The sequence below is a fragment of the Cuculus canorus genome, chromosome 3 (genome assembly GCF_017976375.1).
Source record: "Cuculus canorus isolate bCucCan1 chromosome 3, bCucCan1.pri, whole genome shotgun sequence".
NCBI classification, from domain to species: domain Eukaryota; kingdom Metazoa; phylum Chordata; class Aves; order Cuculiformes; family Cuculidae; genus Cuculus; species Cuculus canorus.
The window spans coordinates 97,365,094-97,383,803 of NC_071403.1; the positions used below are offsets into that span (position 1 = coordinate 97,365,094).

At 39.4% G+C, this 18,710-nt stretch overlaps 1 protein-coding gene across 2 annotated transcripts in view; it reads left to right on the forward strand.

Annotated features, from left to right (window-relative positions):
• The window catches only part of PKDCC (protein kinase domain containing, cytoplasmic), a 35,874-nt gene that overhangs the window by 7,823 nt on the left and 9,341 nt on the right, over window positions 1-18,710 (forward strand). For both annotated transcript variants that reach the window (XM_054062980.1, XM_009559502.2), the window contains exons 2-5: window positions 7,129-7,251; window positions 9,858-10,129; window positions 13,648-13,727; window positions 14,440-14,547. In XM_054062980.1, the coding sequence (XP_053918955.1) occupies window positions 7,129-7,251; window positions 9,858-10,129; window positions 13,648-13,727; window positions 14,440-14,547 (583 nt within the window). The remainder of the gene's footprint in view (window positions 1-7,128; window positions 7,252-9,857; window positions 10,130-13,647; window positions 13,728-14,439; window positions 14,548-18,710) is intronic.

Here is an 18,710-nt window from a genome sequence, read left to right on the forward strand (position 1 = left end):
TTTGGTCAATGCCTTTAATAAAGTGCTTTAACTTTTGATGAGCCCTGAAGTAGTCGGGTAGTTAGACTAGGTGACTATTGTAGGTCACTTCCAAATGAAATTGGTCTGTTCTGATTGGGGCCATTTCGTACATGCTCTGTCTTCTTGTTGCAGCCATATTTTGGGAAGGGCTGGTAGTAGTTAGCCTGGGAGCAGGAGAGAACCCCTGGAAAGGCATACCAGGGCTGACAGAGCTCTGGACCTCTGTTCGCTGCACAGACACAGAGAGTTGGTGGAGTCAAGCATGAGCTGAGGCCACACTTGGAAGTGTTGCAGTCCTGCTTTATGAAGCATCTGTGTCAAATACACAGGCTGAGGGTTTTTTTAAGGTCTTTTTAATGGGTTTTTGTGCCAACACAGCCATCTGATGGTTTAGGTTGATGCCTTGTGGTATGTAACTCCCGTTGCAATTTTTCATTTCTGTGATGACCGTGAAAACCTTGACAACAACTAGTTCTCACAGGCACTATGCTAATACTAATATTGACTCTGGACTAATTTTAAAGGAGTTGTTATTTCTTGTCACACTCAGCTGAACCACTCAGTTTAGGCAGTAGACACGAAACATGGATGTTTTATATTGTTTGGTCCAATTTTTGGAACAACTTAGTTTGGAAAGAGTTGCTTTTTTTCTTGGACTACATAGCTGCAGACGGACTTCAAGCTTATTTTGAAGCTCTTTGTGATAAAGTACACAGCGGTATGGCTCAGATACATAGGAAGGGAGAATTATGCATGTGATTATATTGAATCCAAGCCGAGCTGTTCTAAACATGCAGTGCACAGAAGGTATTTGTTAATTTTTAGTGCAAAATTGCATCATAATGAAGGATTAATCTCGTGGTGCAGTAGAGTTGAATGCAGTGGCTGTGGATGGAGGTCAGGAGAGCTTCTGGTCTGGCTGTTTATGAGATAATGAACTGAGCCTCCAGGGGTATCGGCCTGTTTCCACTGAAATCATGGTTGTATGAGTGATCGATTTGCCTTCACTGGAAGGCTTTACAAGAGTAGGCTACTTACATGACTAAATATTTGCAGGGTTGGGCCTTGAGCTTGTGCAGTGCAATGCAAATTCAAAGTGCTGTAAATGTTTTAGTAGAAAAATTTTCCACTTCAGAGTGTAAGGCAAGCAGGGAGACTAAAAGGGAGATAACGTTACTAAATCATAAGATTATAGCTAATGTAATATATGTCAGAACAGCAGGTATGTATGTATATGTATACACATGTATACATATAAAATATATAGAGATATCTGTGGACCTCTGAATATACTGACAGATATGATTAGATATACATACATGTGTGTTTCTAAGCAATACATTTCCATTTTTCTATTAATGAACTTCCATGTTTAAAAACAGTGTCAGGTGTGAGATTCTTGTACCTTCTAGCTCTTCTGGAGTTTAGTGTTAGTTGTAGTAATACGGTTAAAGAGAAAAGCCTAGACTGACCTGTGAATTTAGAGTTTAATATCTGAATTAGCCACTGCTTGCCCTCGATTCCAGTATCCAGCAGCGGAAGAAATCCTGCCTCCCAGTTTTCAGCATACAGTTTTTGTCCTGCTCTTAAAAGGTTCTGCGTTGGTGCTGGGCACATGCATGGCAGTGTTTTTCCAGTGAGGTTCAGTAATTAGCAGGGCTTGAATGCTAGATTTCAGTGAAGAAAATAAATTCACTTCTCATGTACAATCTCTATATATCCTGTAACAAAAAAGGTTGACATCGGATTGATCTTTAAGGTCTTGCAGGGAACTCATTGTTTTTTTCCAGGGAGGTGCATGTTACAGGTTTGCAGGTGGTTTTGAGCTGAATAGATGTGGCAATATAAAAAATGAATGTATATTTATATCTAAAACATAAAAATATAGGTACAAATTTCACATGTATATTATATATAGAAACATATGCATACGTATATAACGTGTCATATATATACAAATATATTTGCATATGTGTATATGTGTGTATGTTTATGCATGTATATGCCATCAGCAATGAAGGGAAATATTTAAAAGCCAAGAAATTACTAGATCTGAAGAATCAAATAAATGTCTCGAATCATGTATTGGTAAATCATAGCTGTATCAGGCAGGGCTGGATGTTCCCGCTTTTGCAGGGACTGTCCCAGTGCTCCAGGAATGAAAGGTGAATCCAACGACTGGTTGAATAAAAAAATGTTAGCAATAAAGTAGCGAGAGCTTCTGAAATGTGCTGTTCTGGTTTTGATATGCAGGAGCTCAAACAAATAGCTCATCAAACTACTACCAGTGGCAGTGGGAGCTTTTTATTTCCTGGGGTACCACGTTGCTAAAAAATACCACCTTGACAGAACCAAGTTTGATTAGGTTACCCCCGTATCCATGTATTTCTGAAATTAAAGACTGTGACGTGTTGACTACTGTTTCTACTCATGAGAGTGGGATTTTTTTTTTTAATTTGTACTTTTTTTACTGTGGGCAGCAGCTAGGCCTTATTTACTTACTTACTTAAACTTAGTAAGTTTAGGCAAGTCCAGTGTAAAAGAGGAGAGAATTAGATTTCTAGATGTTACTTTGGTGGGATGCAGTTGAACCTGTTACACTATTACCAGCTGTAATAAAAGTTATTAAAGTTCTTTTTCCTAGAGTTAAGGAAATCTTATGTTTGTTAAAGGAAAAAGAAAAGAGAGGAAATTTTCCAGCTTTTATAGTTGACAAGGAAAAAAAAATCTAAGAATCGTGAACATTAAGGGTAAAACCTAGCAAGGCAAAGGAAAGATGTCAACAAAATTTTTAGGGAGATTGCATGATCTGTACAGGGGGATTTTGCCCTCCAGTAGCTGCAGCAGTGATTGTGTCACAGCTCTGCAGCGGGGCAGAGCCCAGCTGGTCCAGTCCGGCTTGGGGAAGGTGGCTGTTCCTGCTCTCCCCAACTAAGCAATCTCTACAAGTGAAATGTAACACTTTGGAGCTTCTGGCTTGACATTTAATTTTCTGAAAATCCAGCTAAGGTGCCTGCATTAGTGCGGGGCACTGTAGTAGTGCATTAGTGTTGTTTGCACAGACTTAGCCTGCTGATGACAGCTTAATAAGCTCCTTTATTTTGTGTTTTCATTCAGTAAGCTTGTCAGCTTTTGTGTTAGGGGCTGACCTCTGTTTTCACACCCACCCACCCCTCCCCCACCTCAGCTCCTCTGAAAGGGGCACCTCTGTCCCCATAATTTGTACTAAAAGGGAATTATCGAGGGAGGTGAACTGACCGGCTGTAGGGACATGGACTCCTACAAAGCAATATAACTTTTGCAGGGGCTGACCCTGTATGCCCAATGTGCTTAAAACCTCTCAAAGTCAGTGGGAGTTTTGGGTGCATAAACACTAATGCAGGACTGAGCTTTTATGGCTGAGGAAGTCCAAACACTGAGGGAAGGATTCGGGAACTAGGGCATACTTGAAATGAATTACAGCAAATGATGTGAGAACAGGTCAACATTTCATATCTGGCATACATTTTTCTAAACAGACAGAAAGGCATCCCAATATTGTGACTGTTTGCTATTAGGTTCTACAGAAAAATCTGTTGGGGTGGCATTTAAATGCAGTGAGTTGAGATATAGCAAAAAAGATGTGGGATTGTATTTCTTTCCATTCATTTAATTGGAACCATGCTGAAAAGACGTATGAAAACCATCACTCTTGAATATATCCAAAGAGTAGCTTTGTGACAATGAGAATGATGTCCAACCTAATAGAATTTCAGATAGAGGACGTATTTTGGCTCATCCTTTGCTTCCAGCTATATTCAGTTTCCCCGTGTGGTTATTTTTCTTGTTATTGTATGCATCTGGCTATCTGTTTCTTACTTCACTGTCTGGGAATACAAAACATTTTGTCTCATTTCAGACCTTAAAATGAATTGGACAAAACCAAAAAGGAAGGGGAAAAAAAAGTATTTTGAGTAGTACCTCTGTACTTGCTTCTGTGTCTTATTAAATCAGCTTCTTAAATGAAAAGGCCTAAGAATTACTGTCTTGGAATATTTTGTGTCTATATATTCTGTTTATTATAACAACTGTATGCTGGGTGGTGGTTCATCAGGAGGGGATGAATGTAACCATTTTAGATGCTTAACTGGCTGTTAGGACTTGCCCGGTTTGTAATCATCGTAATTGCACATACAAATAGGGCTATGTAATTATACATGCATTTTTGCATTTAGTTTCAGGAATTTGTACAGAAAAATATGAATGTGGCCCAATAAATCATTTATGTCTCAGCCTTCTGTGCCTTTATAACTCTATATAATTATGTAATAACACTGCATCTGGAGAAGTTTCACTTAAAAGCAATAAAGAACCCAGGTTATATTATATACTTTTTGAGTTAGACTTACACTAACTTGCTCAGTACTGTGTTTTTGAGCTTGTAAGATTGATTAAGTTCAGCAGGACTCATGCGAGAAAGTTTTCATGTGAGAATAAATAGCAATTTAATATGCAACCAAAACCGAATCAGGTCATTTAAGCTTCCGCAATGACTAAAGTGATTAAATGGGCATTGATATAATAATAGATACACCAACTACTCAGATACTCAGGCATGAAGACTTCTACCAAAGTACTAATTGGATACTAAAATGAAAGAAGTACTTATGAGCAATGTTCTAGCTCTCTGAGAACAAATCTAAATCAATATTGACACTACTGGCATTCATGGGTTGAGATAAAATAGATAGAAATAGGTATTGTAATTTCTAATTAAATGCTCATACGTACATAGATAAGACTTAATTTATCAATATTTTGTGTGTACAGATTTATATGTATTTCTTTTATAATCAAATGAATATATAACTGTTTGTCTTCTATACTTCTATTCCTGGAATGCTTTGCATAAATGTTTAGGATGTCTAATGAAGACTGATATCTTTTTTTGTATATATTGTTACCCTGAACGACCAGTTATTGTGATACTTTGCTTTCCCAGTCTGTATTCCTTGCTAATCTCCTTTATGGCTTCTTTCCCCCCAGTGGATAGTGTTACTGTGCTGAAGACAAGCGCTGAATTCTGCAGATGGTACAGAAACAGATCTGTCTCTCAGAACTGAGGGTTTTCAAACCTACCGAATTTCATCCTGCTTTCTTAGTCTGCCCTCACATGAGAGATGTGAAATACCTAGTATGAATTGCAGAATCCAGTTGACTCTAAGAAAAGATATATAGTGTATTAAACACTTGAATTTCATTTTTTGTTAGTTGAGAAGGCTTAAACAGAATTGGGCTGATGTGATCCTCTAAGACGGTTTGCAGCACATAAAGGTCTACCTCCTGTAAAGAAGCTGCACAGAAGTGGTGTTGCAGATGATAAACAACAAGCCTGAGCCTGATCTAAATGGCTGTAGGTTAAGATATAATTGCTGTTTTAATCTTTGTCATGATTGTGGCAATAAAGAGAGAGGTCCATTTTCCTATTTCAAATGTTCATATTGGCATCTATCACAAATTCTCTTTCATGCATCAACGACAAAATCTTTTTGGTATGTTTTAAAATAAAATCTTCTAGCTACTTGTTTTTGTTTGTTTGTTTGTTTAGGTTAATGTCCATATAGCTATTTTGAGATGCAGAGCTGTTTTTACACCAAAAAGAAAAATCATTTACTTCTTCTACATTTTTTTGGCATCCTTTTTTCCTTTAAATGTAGACAGCTGCAGTTAGAGCTAGCAGAACAGTTCGTAACAAATCCCTTATTTGCTGGCTTTACCGTGGTCTTTACTCTTCTGTCAGGGAAGTTCACAAGCTGTATGTATGTGCTTGGTACTTGGATCTGCTTGTGGCAGTTGTGTGCAGCCTCACCCCACTCCCTCCATGAATGGCATTTGCTAGTCTGATGCTCAGCTCTCCTGGTGAATTAGGGCCAGTCCCATTGCACTCTGGATCAGCCTGGCTTCTTCTGCAGGGCCATATCACATTTAATAAAGAGAAGACCCTTATTGGCTTCCCTGAGCATTTTAAAACTAAGAGAGATTTGAAAAACCAAATTACGCAGAGCAAGGCAGCAGAGGAATAACAGCAGTGAATTTTTCTCAAGCTGTGTTTTCACACAGACCCTTTTACTGTATGGTTTATTTGACTGGGGGCAGAGATTATATTTAATTTTATTTCATGTTCATGCTGTTCTGGCTGGAAAGTTGCAATCAGATCCTTATCAGGCTTATTTAACTGCCTCTCTGCTGGAGCATGGCAGGGAGTTTGTAAAATCCTGTCCCCTAGCCCTGTCAGACATCATCCCACTCCATATAAAGCAAGACATCTCTTCTCCATAGCTTTTAAATATTTGCCTTGTGCAACTATTTGTGCTAGTGAAAATTCATCATTCAAATGACCTTGGAAAGCAAATACAAGAAGCTGGTGCATGGCCAAAATTGCCATTCAAATGCTTTTAAATTGAAGATGCTACTGGCAGATAATATTTTGGAGTTTTTGCCCTTCTTTAATAATACTGCACTCAAAAGTCAATCAAGTACAATGAGAGACAATTTCTGGCTGGGAAAAGATAAGTTTTGGTATTACTATTCCTTTTCAAGCTACTGTGTCATTGAAATATGCATTGTCACTCAATGTATAAACAGTAATCCCTTGGGAAATGCTATTAAAAGCTATTTTTGCAATGTCTTCTAAGTAGAAATGCAGTCTCATATAGCCAGGTCTTTCATAGAATAAACATGTTTCTCAGATAGAATTACCTTTCTGCATTCGTGGATATTTTATTTTATTTTATTTTATTTTATTTTATTTTATTTTATTTTATTTTATTTTTCTTAATCATTCGTTGAGATAAAATCCTGTGCAGGGGATACGCAGGGGGCACTTCACTGGCAATGTGCTATATGCTGCACACAGGGACTCTGCTGACTACTTTGGGAGTCTCAAGGGAGGAATAGTCCTCAAATGAGAGGACACAAAAGCTATTGGTGGTGACTTCAAGGCAATACAGCGTGTAGAGGTCAGAGCCTTGTAAGAAATGCTTACTTTGCTCCTCATCCCTAAAAAAAATATAAGAGCATGCTGAGATACTTTACACTGATATTTGCTGCTTGTGATTTTTTTTTCAGCTCTATGGCTATTGTTACCAAGATAGCAATGACATCCCAGATACACTGACGACCATCACTGAACTAGGCTCACCTTTAGAGATGATTCAGCTTTTACAGACTTCCTGGGAAGACAGATTTCGAGTGAGTAACAACTGTTTTAAAATTATTTTCAAAAGACTGAGGAATACAAAGTAACATCAAGCATGAAGCAGGAGTTCTGTATTACACAGTGCAATTCACATTTAGTAAATGGTTGCTTTGCAGATGATTACATCTGAGTTTAGAAACAGCATTTAGCACTCCCTTTCTGCAGCGTTTTAAGATATTATGCAATTCTGTCTGTCGGTGTTATCTAATTGTAGCCGGTTATATGCTTTTTACACGATATCTCCAAACATTTCTTACTTGCTAAAACCTCGCGGCCCAGGATTTTTGGCATTGAACATTGTGCTCTGCAACTGGGATTTAAACAATAGAAGGATGTTACATTTCTCTCCTGATCCTTATCATAGGTTAGTTTTGGAATTGTTTTATACTGCTTCCTGCTCTGTTTGTCTTTTACTGGGGGAAGAGCAAAGTAAGCATATACAAAACTCAACCCTGGGTTGTCCACCACGTTGGCAATTTACCAGGAGCGGGAAGGTCACACCTAATTTGTCCACAATGAAGCCAGACTGCAGCAATGCTTTGATCAAGACAGCGCTGTCTTTCTCAATATATATTGGGCTGTGTTGTCAGCTGAGGTTTACTCCCTAAGATATTCAACGAAAACACTTTGGATTGTGTGGCTACATCTGTACCAGAAAATTAAAAGTGTGCCTGACTGATTTTGGAGATGAACCAGTAAGGTGCAGCCCACATCTGTACTGTTGAATTCTTGTACTCTGAAGGCTGATGGCTACATGCAGGACGCCCCTTGGAAGTGGTCTCTGGTCTGTGCTGTCTTGTGGATCACATCTGGGCACTGTGCAGGAGGGCAGCCTTGGTCCTGGTCAGACATGGGCCGGAGACCGTGCCAGCAAGTGTGCGTGTAGGGTCAAGTTTTTGTGCCCAGGAATGTTCCCCGGCAGAGTTTATTTTAGTAATATAGATGGAACAAATGTGTTTGCTGCGTTAAGCTTCATCTCCCTTTTCCTGGAAGAAGCATGGTCTAAATAAGCAGTAGAGACAATCATTACAGCCTATTCCTGCAACTATAATTCTCTTGAGTCAAAGGACTTGGCAGTAAAATTGCTCCTCAGCTCAGCGTCTCTGCACTCAGCAGAGTTGCATGATACAGAGCAAAGCCTTTATCTGTGTGACTAAAGCTTGTCGTATAAGGACATTTGCAGTCCCAGCCTGACAGCAGGTATACGGGGCAGCAGCCTGCAGGGGTTGGTCACAGAGATTGCCCGTGCAGGGGCATGGGCTTTTTGGTGTTTGAGGAAAGGCAGTAACTTCAGATGAAAATACGTTATAGGTTAGTTTTGATAGGATGTGCCTATTATATACAGTGTGTTGCAGGGTGGCACATTCATAAATCCTATGTCCTTCCAGAGGGAGGAAGTTGGGGTCAAACACGGGCCTGTGTTCATCTGCACCTCCAGGTGATCTGTGGTATCCTGTAAGTAGGATAAAAATGTTCTAGTCTGGTCAGTCAGATTATATAATGGTGAGGTAGTCCTAATGTCCTATGGGTTAAAGGTCTGTGAGAGATAACTTCAGATATGTTTAGCTTTCTTATGAGGGATGCATTCGGGTGCTCCCCTGAGAATGCCATTTATGCCTCAAGATTGGATTTGGATTTGACTACTTCAATGCACGTGTTTTTAACAGTGTATTTTAAAAGGAAACAAAGTATATATAAATAATAAAAAGCTTGCTAGACTGAATAAGACCTGTTATTAATTTAATACATAGAATAAAAAATTCCAGTATTTAACTGTGTTCATATTAATGTTATGTTTGCATTAATATGTTACATACTGGACTCTAAAAGAATGCCTAAATTAGAAACAGTACTTTGGTAAGGGGACTGAGTTCAACATTCATTGGGTTTGCTGAATGGTAATAATTACTCAAGTTTCTAACCTGCAATTGAAAAGCGCAGCATCAGTGCAGAGCTTCTACCTCACCCTCAAAGTGGCGCATGAGGGTCCACTATGGTAGATCCACCAATGTAGACAGACATGTACACTTACCCTGAGGCACAATAAGAGTTATGGAGGTCTTGTGGAGTTCTTTCTGGGAATTTGCTACCTTCTGCCCTGGAAAAAGGCAAATGTAAGAGGAACCAGTGTAAATAAGTTCTAAAAGCTGTCAACAGATGGGATCAGTACAGCAACAATACAGACACCGTCTGCAGCTTGAGCTCCAGTCATGGGCACAGGGCAGTCCAGCCAAAACTTCCAGGCCTGGAGTTTGTAAAAGAGCAGAATCAGACTGCATAGTAAAGGCCTGTGCGTAATGTGTTATTAAAAGTTAATGCTTTTATTTCTATTAAAAGTTAGAATAGCAACAATGAGCCTTGTTTCAAGAACAGTGTGGGAAAGTGATGGTAAAGAAGATTATTTTTGTTCCGAATCTCTAAGGGTTTTACAATCAACTGTGTAAATCCTTTGAAAAAATACCTTAGTTGCAACATTCAGTTTTGAGGATAAGTTATAATGCCTGTATTAAGCCATATATTTATGAATATATCTTCAGCTAACGTGGTTTCATTAATTTACTTTGTACTGAGAAACTAACTTGAGGTTTTTGCATTTCAGATATGTCTCAGCTTAGTTCGGCTTCTGCATTATTTGGCTCACTCTCCTCTCGGCTCCGTGACATTACTGGATTTTCGCCCTCGGCAGTTTGTGATTGTGGATGGGGAACTGAAGGTGACGGATCTGGATGATGCCAGCATTGAGGAGAGCTCTTGCTCTAGTAACAGTGACTGCTTTATGGAATTCCCTGCGAGGAACTTCACCCTGCCCTGTTCAGTTGAGGGACGGTGTCAGAGTATGAATGAAAAGAGGAATCTCTACAATGCCTACAGGTACGTGATCATATAAGTTAAAAGATTTGAGTGGGCAAAAAGTCTCCAGTATCCTTTACAGTTACTCACACCAACAAGTACATGTTGTCTCAGAACCATTACCAAAGAGTAAGTGAAGCCATGAATAATTGTTTCATTTGTGCAAGCACGGAGCATTTATAACTTTGGAAATGTTTTGCATACTTCGAGTGTGATTCACCACTTAGGCTAATTTCATGTTGGTTGAATCCCACTGAGTTCTTCACACAAGTAGGGACTTTCATAGGAGCGAAACAGAGGTGCCTGTGGAGATGGGGGCCCTTTAGCTCTGTGGTGAGATGATTCATGCAGCTTTTCTTCAGTGTGAGTTAAGAAGGGTTATGTTTTTTACTGGTAGCTGAGGAAAAGGCTGGCGTCAGAGACAGAGTTAGAGTTGAAGCACTCGTCCTGCACTGTGGCTTGATGCTCCCCCACCTTCACAGAGCCTGCCTTAGTAAGGTGACCTTGCTGCAGCCACAGGGTGACAACCTTGGTTGCTGATGATCTGGGGCATAATCCCAAACCTTTGAAAGCAAGAGGTAGTCACTTTTGTCCCTCTCCCCTCCACCCACTGTGCCTCTGACAAGGAACACATAAGCGATGGGTCATGCCAGACCAGTTGAGGAAAACATTCAGCTGATGCATGTCTTCTAAATTTGATTTTAAAGTTTTTTCCAAATTTTCAGTGGCTCTGTGTTTGTAGTCTTGGCTCTCCCATGTTAGTCCTCTCTCTCTCCTTGGAGGACTGGGCTGGGCTGCTCAGGAGCCATGTCACTGCTTTCCAGGGAGACAGTAGCTGATGCTCCTCAATGCTCCTCCTGCCACTTCTGCCAGAGCAGACAGCTGCCTTGTCTGATCCAGATAAGAGAATGGAGGATCTTAAAGCAATGCCATAATGGTGTGCTCATTTCTTAGACTTCCCTTACAAGTATGATGCCATTCACTGCCTGTCAGACCACAATGAGGAGAGGCTGCTCCAAAGTGAATCTTCTGCTTTGGTCTCAGGGCGCTCACCAGCATGTGTGTTGCATTAGCTGACCACACTGAAATGGGCTGCACCACATGACAGCCATCTGCAGTAGTGCAGCACAGTGCTTAATGCGTCCTGCAAAATTTTCCGTTTCCATTTGCTTGGTTTAAAGATCTTGCTTAGCTTGCTAGTTTTTGCTTAAGAGTGTTTTACTGGCCTGGCTAAGAAACCTTTAATAGGCACCCATCCATCTTGGTCAGAAGTGGGGGATACGTCTGTGGTGTGGTGGGCTTGTAACAGGTTGCTGGTCTCGCTAGAGGAAGCAGTCTTTTTCTATTACACTTCATAATATTGCCTTTGAACTGTACGCCAGTGTGCACACGAACAGTGCCCCAGTGTTTTCAGCCCCCACTTTTGCTTAATTTGATAGAGACAGTGGGGTTTTGTTCAACAGCGGATTCATGCAATAGTAGGCTGCAACCACCCATGCTAGGCATTAGCAATGAACTCTGCACTTGCCTTGGAAGGCTAAATCTTCAGTTATAAGCTATTGATTTTCCTGTTTTCATGGATGCGCTCTGGTGCTGTAGGGTGAGAGTTTACTCTTGAGAAAGAGTTGCTGGTGCTTCTAGGTAGAAGTAAGAAGCAGCAATATATCAAATAGTGCATAAACCCATAAAATACAGCAGGCCCTAGCCTTGAAAGTGTAATTGGGCTATCCTCTAGCTGGTTTCTTTATGAGGTAAATAATTAAAGGAGAGAAAACATTTTAGAAAAAAATGCTCTACTATGCAAGAACTGGGTCATCTTAATTTTCAGATGGTTATCTTCTGTCACAAATGTATCTCTATGGGTTTTCCTCCAAATGTTTGGAGAAACACTTTTCAAAACATGGAATTGTTTTAAAAGTAAATATAATTAATATTTTGGACTATTAACCAATGGCTAAGATGAATTCTCCATCATTTATGATTCTTAAATCAAGATCAGGTAGTTCTCAAAAAGAAAAAAGGAAACATGCTATAGGAACAAATGTAAAAGGATCTAACAATCCATATTATGCAGATGTCGAGGGATGCCATTGGCCCTGCAATCAGTGAATAACAAATGTGCCTGCAATTAAGTTGTGTAGAAGTCAGTGTGTCCACATGTCAGAATTTCGCGTGGGTGTTTGCATTAGAGCAAATTTCTGTAGTCATGGAAAAACAATAACCTCCATGGCCTGTATCCATAAAGCATTTAGCAAAGTAAATGGCAGCTACTGATTTTAGCAAAGAACTACTCACCATCAGTCAGACTCTGCTTTATGGATAATCCTAAGCAAAAAAAAGTAAGGTAAAATTTAACAGATAAATTATTCATTACAAGCTTTATGCTGCTCTTTGGAGTTCTAGGTTTATCCTGAATGTTTCATAGTCATCACTAAGAAAACTTACCTGGGGTTGTTCCTGCTTGGGAAAAACATAAATTTTCTAAAATCCAATTTTTGTACAGAATGTGAAAGGGAGGTAAAATCTCAAGGAGACATTAATTGTGTAAGTGGAATATGTCAGCTCCATAATACCTGCGTCTATGCTCAATCTTTGCCATCAGTAATGTATTTTTTAAATTTATACTTATATAAGATGTCTGCTAGTCTCTGGAGGTTTCTGTTTGACAGTGTGGTCTCTGTGTATGAAAAAGCATTTCCTTTGCAGGCTAAATGAAAAGTAGGGCAATTTCCCAATTATGTTCCTGTTCTGCTCATTACCTAAGATGGTCTGATAGTTCTGTTTATATTGTCAGATCCTGAACTGTCCATTTCCATCTTAGACTGCCATGACACCGAGTTTGCAATAGGTATTAATGTTCGCAGAGTAATAGAAATTCAAAAGGAACAATGTGAAAATTAAGTGTACTTCAAGTGGTGGTAAAAGCATATTACTTTTTATTTTGTAATTAAATATTGTAAAATGGAGACTATACATCCATCGGTGAATATCTACATGAATGCATCTTGAATTTAGATAAATTATGAGAACAGAGAAGACGTTCTGATTTGCAGTGGCATTAAAATGATAGAAGGTGACTTTCCAGTGGCAATTCATTTGGAAGTCTAAGAAAACCATAGAAAAGAAAATAACAATCAATTATTTGAACTGAGCAAAAATTTGATTTATGCACTTTCAAGGTTTGAAAAAATCCTCAAGACCTCTGGGGTTGATGGCATCCTTTCAGTTTGTCAAAGTACAGACAGCTTTGCAAATAGTCACAATCCATGGGGCTTCACAGCAAATTTCTGTATTAATGGAACATTTATATGTAGTTACAAGGCAGCCTTGTGTATAACGGTGTAGTCTAGGTAAGCCAGACAGCTGTGTGAATAGTCCCAGCTATATATTTATCTGACTATAGAATATGCTTATACTTCCTGAATAGGTCTGTGGCTTATAAGCAATAGGAATTTTATTCCTTATGTTGTTCTGTAGTTACCAGATATTTGTAAACTGTTTATAAAATGTATTCAATATGGGCTATTTTTCTATTGCAGGTTTTTTTTTACGTATCTTCTTCCACACAGTGCTCCATCATCACTGAGACCATTACTGGATAAGATAGTCAATGCAACAGGTAACTGCAATAGACGTGGTTATGCCAACTGTTCCCTTTTTCAGTTTGACTCTTGCATTTGGGATGTGAGGGATACCGCTTTAGGTTCACTGCAATAATTTGCTGGGGTTAACTTCATCAGAATGCAGTCCTTGTGTGATCTGGATGGACCGCTGTCTCTGGCAGGGGAGTTTTATTAAAAAAGGCAGGATACTTCCCCATTGCCAGTGGTACCAGTGGTGCTTTCATACCTTATTAGCCAGAGGCAAGGGACATTACCATATATCTTTACTAATTGCCAAGGTAGTGCCTTTGGGACAGGAGTAACTGCATGTACCAGTAAATCTGATTTGAGGGGTTTTGGTGCGTTGTTCTAGGGGTTTTATACCTTGGTGCTGTGTATGGGGACTTTAATGGTGCTGGGCTTTAACTAATTAACAAGCAAAGACTTTGGAGTTGTCTAAATTAGGTGAAGTCGTTCCTTGTGGGAAGCTCACTTCACTGTTTTCTGCCTGTATTTCTGGGGTTCCCTGCTGGACAAGCCAGCCTTTGACATGCCTGTCTCATGTCAGGTATGAAACCCAATTTGTAGTAACTCATGGACTTGATGTGCATATGACAGTGCTGTTGTAGAACAGGGCACTTCTGGGCTCTGATGCTTAGGCTTTATTCAAATACAACATCATTTTGTCCTACTCCTTACCTAACTCACTTTTTTTCTGTACCTTCAAAGGAGAACTTCAGTGGGGAATAGATGAGACGGCTGCTCAGCTAGAGAGAGTTTTAAATCTATATAAAAGTGGAGAGTACCTGCAGAACACGACCCGGACGCCGAAAGCTGGTAAAGTAGTCTTTCTCAAAACTAAAATTGGAGGCTTTGTCTTTATTTTGAGATTTGAAAGGGCAAATGTGCAGAAAACAGGGCTCAATAGCCCTTGAAGTCATGCCTATAATAATCTGTTTTCTGCTTTTTGCTTTCCTGGGTGTCTTCTGAAACCCTCCTCACTATATAAGGTAGCTGAACATCCATAGGTGCTGGCTGTAATAGGGATAAGGAAATCCAATGGAGCATTGCTTTCCATAGCAGATTTATGGAAAATGTTTTTCATCACACCCAAACACTTCTCTGCTGTTGGAGCATGAGAACCTCCTCAAACATGAGGCAATGTAGTCAAAGTGCTGTAACCCTCTGTGGATTTCCTGGGACTTAGGGGAATATCTTACTGCAAAAGCACTTTTAAGTTGGAAGAATAAAACTTTTGCTTGCTTTGCAAGAGAAAAATAAGGTGTCCCTCGGCTGTCTGCTAGCAATAGAATGAGAAAGGAAAAAAAAGACAGGATAGGATGAAAATGAAGCTCCATAATAGTATCTTTTTATAAAATCTCTGTGACACCTCAGGTATGTAACATGCAATTCTAGCAGCTATGACACGGAAAAATGCATTCTTCCCAGAAGGACAGCTTGTAGAGAATTATACACATCAAAGATTATGTGTAATGGAAATGACTGTTAAGTCTAACAATTGAAAAAGCTGTTTTGCAAATTATTTTTGTGTTTGTACAATATTAATGTCAAACTGCCAACACAGTTGACTGTAAGTTGATAGGAAAATTGTGGCTTTGCTGCAGAAGCGCAGTAAGGAGGGAAACATGAGTTCTAGATGAAGATGAATGTTGGCGTGGGGGGCTCAAAACTTATTGAAGCATTTGCACTTTGAGAGAGACACAGGAGCCAAATTTATTCCCATTGTAGTGCTGTAAGCCTCAAAGGGCTGTGACACCAGGGATGAATTTGACCCACTTATCAAAAATAATTCAATATTTATTTTGTTGTAAAATTGTCAGGAAAATTGTTGCAGGTGTTCATTTAACTTTCTAATTTTCAGCTTTTCATCACAATCTGTGCTGAGTGATGCCTGTCAACACAGCAAAATTATTTTCAGCAGTACAATCAATAATACAAACACATTCTTTGTTGAAGAAGTGCCAGGAGGGCTGAAATTTTTCTGTGATGCCGTTTGATTCCTGATTTAACTGCTGTATCAGGACAAGATGAAGTTTTGAGTTTTAGAGGACTGTCATGTTTGTAAAGAATCTCAGGGAGAGAAGCTTAGGACAACAGTAGTAAATGTAACAGGTTTCTAGTAATATGGAGCAGAACTCCATGTATACTTGGGTACTGTGATAATTACACATTTTTGTGTTAGTTTAATTCTGTGGAGTCCTGGGTAATATAATGCAGAATCCACTACTTGTGTTCATGGTTGCTAACACCCTTCTGTGCAAGGAGCCCTTTTCATTTGTAGGATGCTACTCATGGACTTAGGCACTGTACAGCATGAACAAAGGTGTTGAAAATTCGTAGATGCTTTGTGTAACATATTTGGCCAGTGCACATCAGAGACCATGAGTGTAATATTGAATTCCTTGATAGGAAAATGTTCTCAACCAATGGCAAGCCTAAGAAATAGGATACCTTAGTGGAAATCACACCTAGATGAGATATGTTTTCAGACTTAGCTGCCGTCCCTTTAGGATGTGCAGGTCTGTTTCTTTTTTGTTCTAAGGCTACTTTAACCAAACAGAAAATGGGTTGTAATTTATTTGTATTGTAAGGCTCCCTTTACTTGCCAGAAAAATATGAAGAAGTTATATTGTGGGAGTGAAAATACACCTGCCTTCTCAGGCATATCACTTTTACTCTGACCACTTCCCTTCCTCAATCAATGTTTTTGAGTCTAGGAGGAGGACAACAGTGTTGTTCTGTAAAAGCAAAGCAAAAATACTTTAAGATTGTAGAATTTTTTCAAATCTTTTCTGGCTTGTGCTGCAGCATAAAAAAAAGTTCAAGGAGGATATTTTCCAATCTAGTGCTAGGTTAAGACAAATTTAGAGATGATTATTTGGTTCTCAGGGCAGACTGGAGTTAATCAGAATTCTGCATTCACATGCTGGTGTGCCAAGATTTAGTAGGTACAAATTTGCATCAGTTTTTCTACAGATGATGGAAATCTTATAAGGTGACTGGCTCCCAAGATTTTTGCTCACTCAAACAGTAGAAATGACAAGAATTAATGAAGTCAGTCTCCTCTGGCATCTAAAAAGTTGCAGCAAAATAAAGCCTCTCTGCTGTCTTATGTACTTTGAAATCTGAAAAGCAGAACTGGAGGAGAATTCAGATCCAAGAATTGCCAGACTTACTGTTTTGGGGTTTTTTTTGGAAAAGAAACCACAAAAGGTTCAGGTAATGGTGCTTCAGAATGTGTCTTACATCTAAATGCTTTGAATTATCCATTGTCTTGGACAGAGCATTATAAGTTAGTACTAGGAAAGAAGAGATCTTGATCTTGGGCAAATAATCTAAGGGTGTAACTTAAAACAAAAACTTTGCGGAAGCAGTCTATTATCCACCTAAACCTATGTTTTTGAAAGGAAGACCTCCTGCTATGAACACCATGAAGAGAGAAAGGTGATATCGATAACCAGTAGGGAAGCAACCTGAATAAAGTTCTTGTCAACCCTAGTGTTCCCATAAATAAAGTTTAACAAGATGACATAGTCATATTACAGAAGGTTTTGGATATTAAGCTTTCACAGTGCTTCAGCTGTAAAAGATTTTATAGTGCTGTAAATTATATTATGCTCTGGACTTTGCTTTAGTGTCTTAGAAACAGAGCAGAGGCACAGGAGACATTTGATAGCGATGTATGTGTTCTGTAATCATAAATCACACTGCTGTTAATATTGATATAGGAATATCACAGTGTTTAAAACGACACCATGAGCAAATACTTTTATATTCCATTGACTGTTGATCTGTCTTGCTGAAATCCAAAAGAACATGAATTAAATCAGCAATCGTATTTTTTTTACATATGTTATCTAAAAATGGTCAAACCATTCCATTAATTATCCAGATTAAAAAGACCATAGTAAAGATCTACTGATATTCATCAGTGAAGTCCCATCCCAGTATTTTTGTTACTTCTATTAAGTGACACTGGTTGGTACCGACTGGGTGTCTGTCCCTCAAGTTAAGCCCCAGCCCTGCAGTTAACTCAGAATTTACTCAGAAATGCGTGAAATCAGCTAACACTAGTAAATCCAATAGCTTTGTTATTCATTAAAGCTAATAGATGACCCATTATTGGGCCTGAGGGTGTGCAAGCCCACAAAAAGGCATAATTAGCTGTTGCTGTTAGTTGAAAGTACATTCTCAATGCTAAAAAAGCTGGAGGGCTGGACATAAAGCAAAGACACTTCATGTTTTCCTTTGTTTTAAGACAATCTGGCAGGATTATGCTGTATGTAAACATTTACACTACAACAATGTTTTAAAAAAATACTCTGCAGGGTCACTATAGCGACCTGTTTAGGAAATTGTAAATCCACCCAAGGTTATTGAAATCGAGGGAGGAGTCTGTGTGTGTGTGTTTGTGCACATTTATATGTGTAAGAGAGAAATTTTACAAGGTTGCTGGAATATTGTTTGAGGCAGTTTGTATATCCCATGGCAGGCCACAATGCTGAAGGTGCTTGAAGGCTCAGTTGGGAGCACACTGCAGCCCAGATTCCTGCTTTATCTGGTACTTATGCTTTTGGTCTTTCTTTCCCAGACATGTCAAGGCTGCTTTGTGGCAGCTGAGGGGGGAAGGTGCAGTGGGCTGCAAGCACAGGCAGAAAGTCTCCCTCTGCACCTTGCCATGCTCAGAGGGCTTTCACATCAGCAGCTGGGCAGTCCCAGCTCACAGAGGAATACAGGAGCAGGTTGCTTTGCACCCACATGGCACTGGAAATATGTTGGAGGAGCACGTGTGCTTCCTGCCTCTGAGCTGTATAGTGACTCCTTGGTTATTTCTCACACATTATCTCCACCATGGTGCAAACCGTATGCCCTATTCACTGAGCATTGTGTTAACCTCTTGCTAAACTTCTCCAAGTTCAACTTGGCAGTGTACAGCAAAATGCTTTCTGCAGATGTGTCCTCCTCTCCTCTGAAGACCA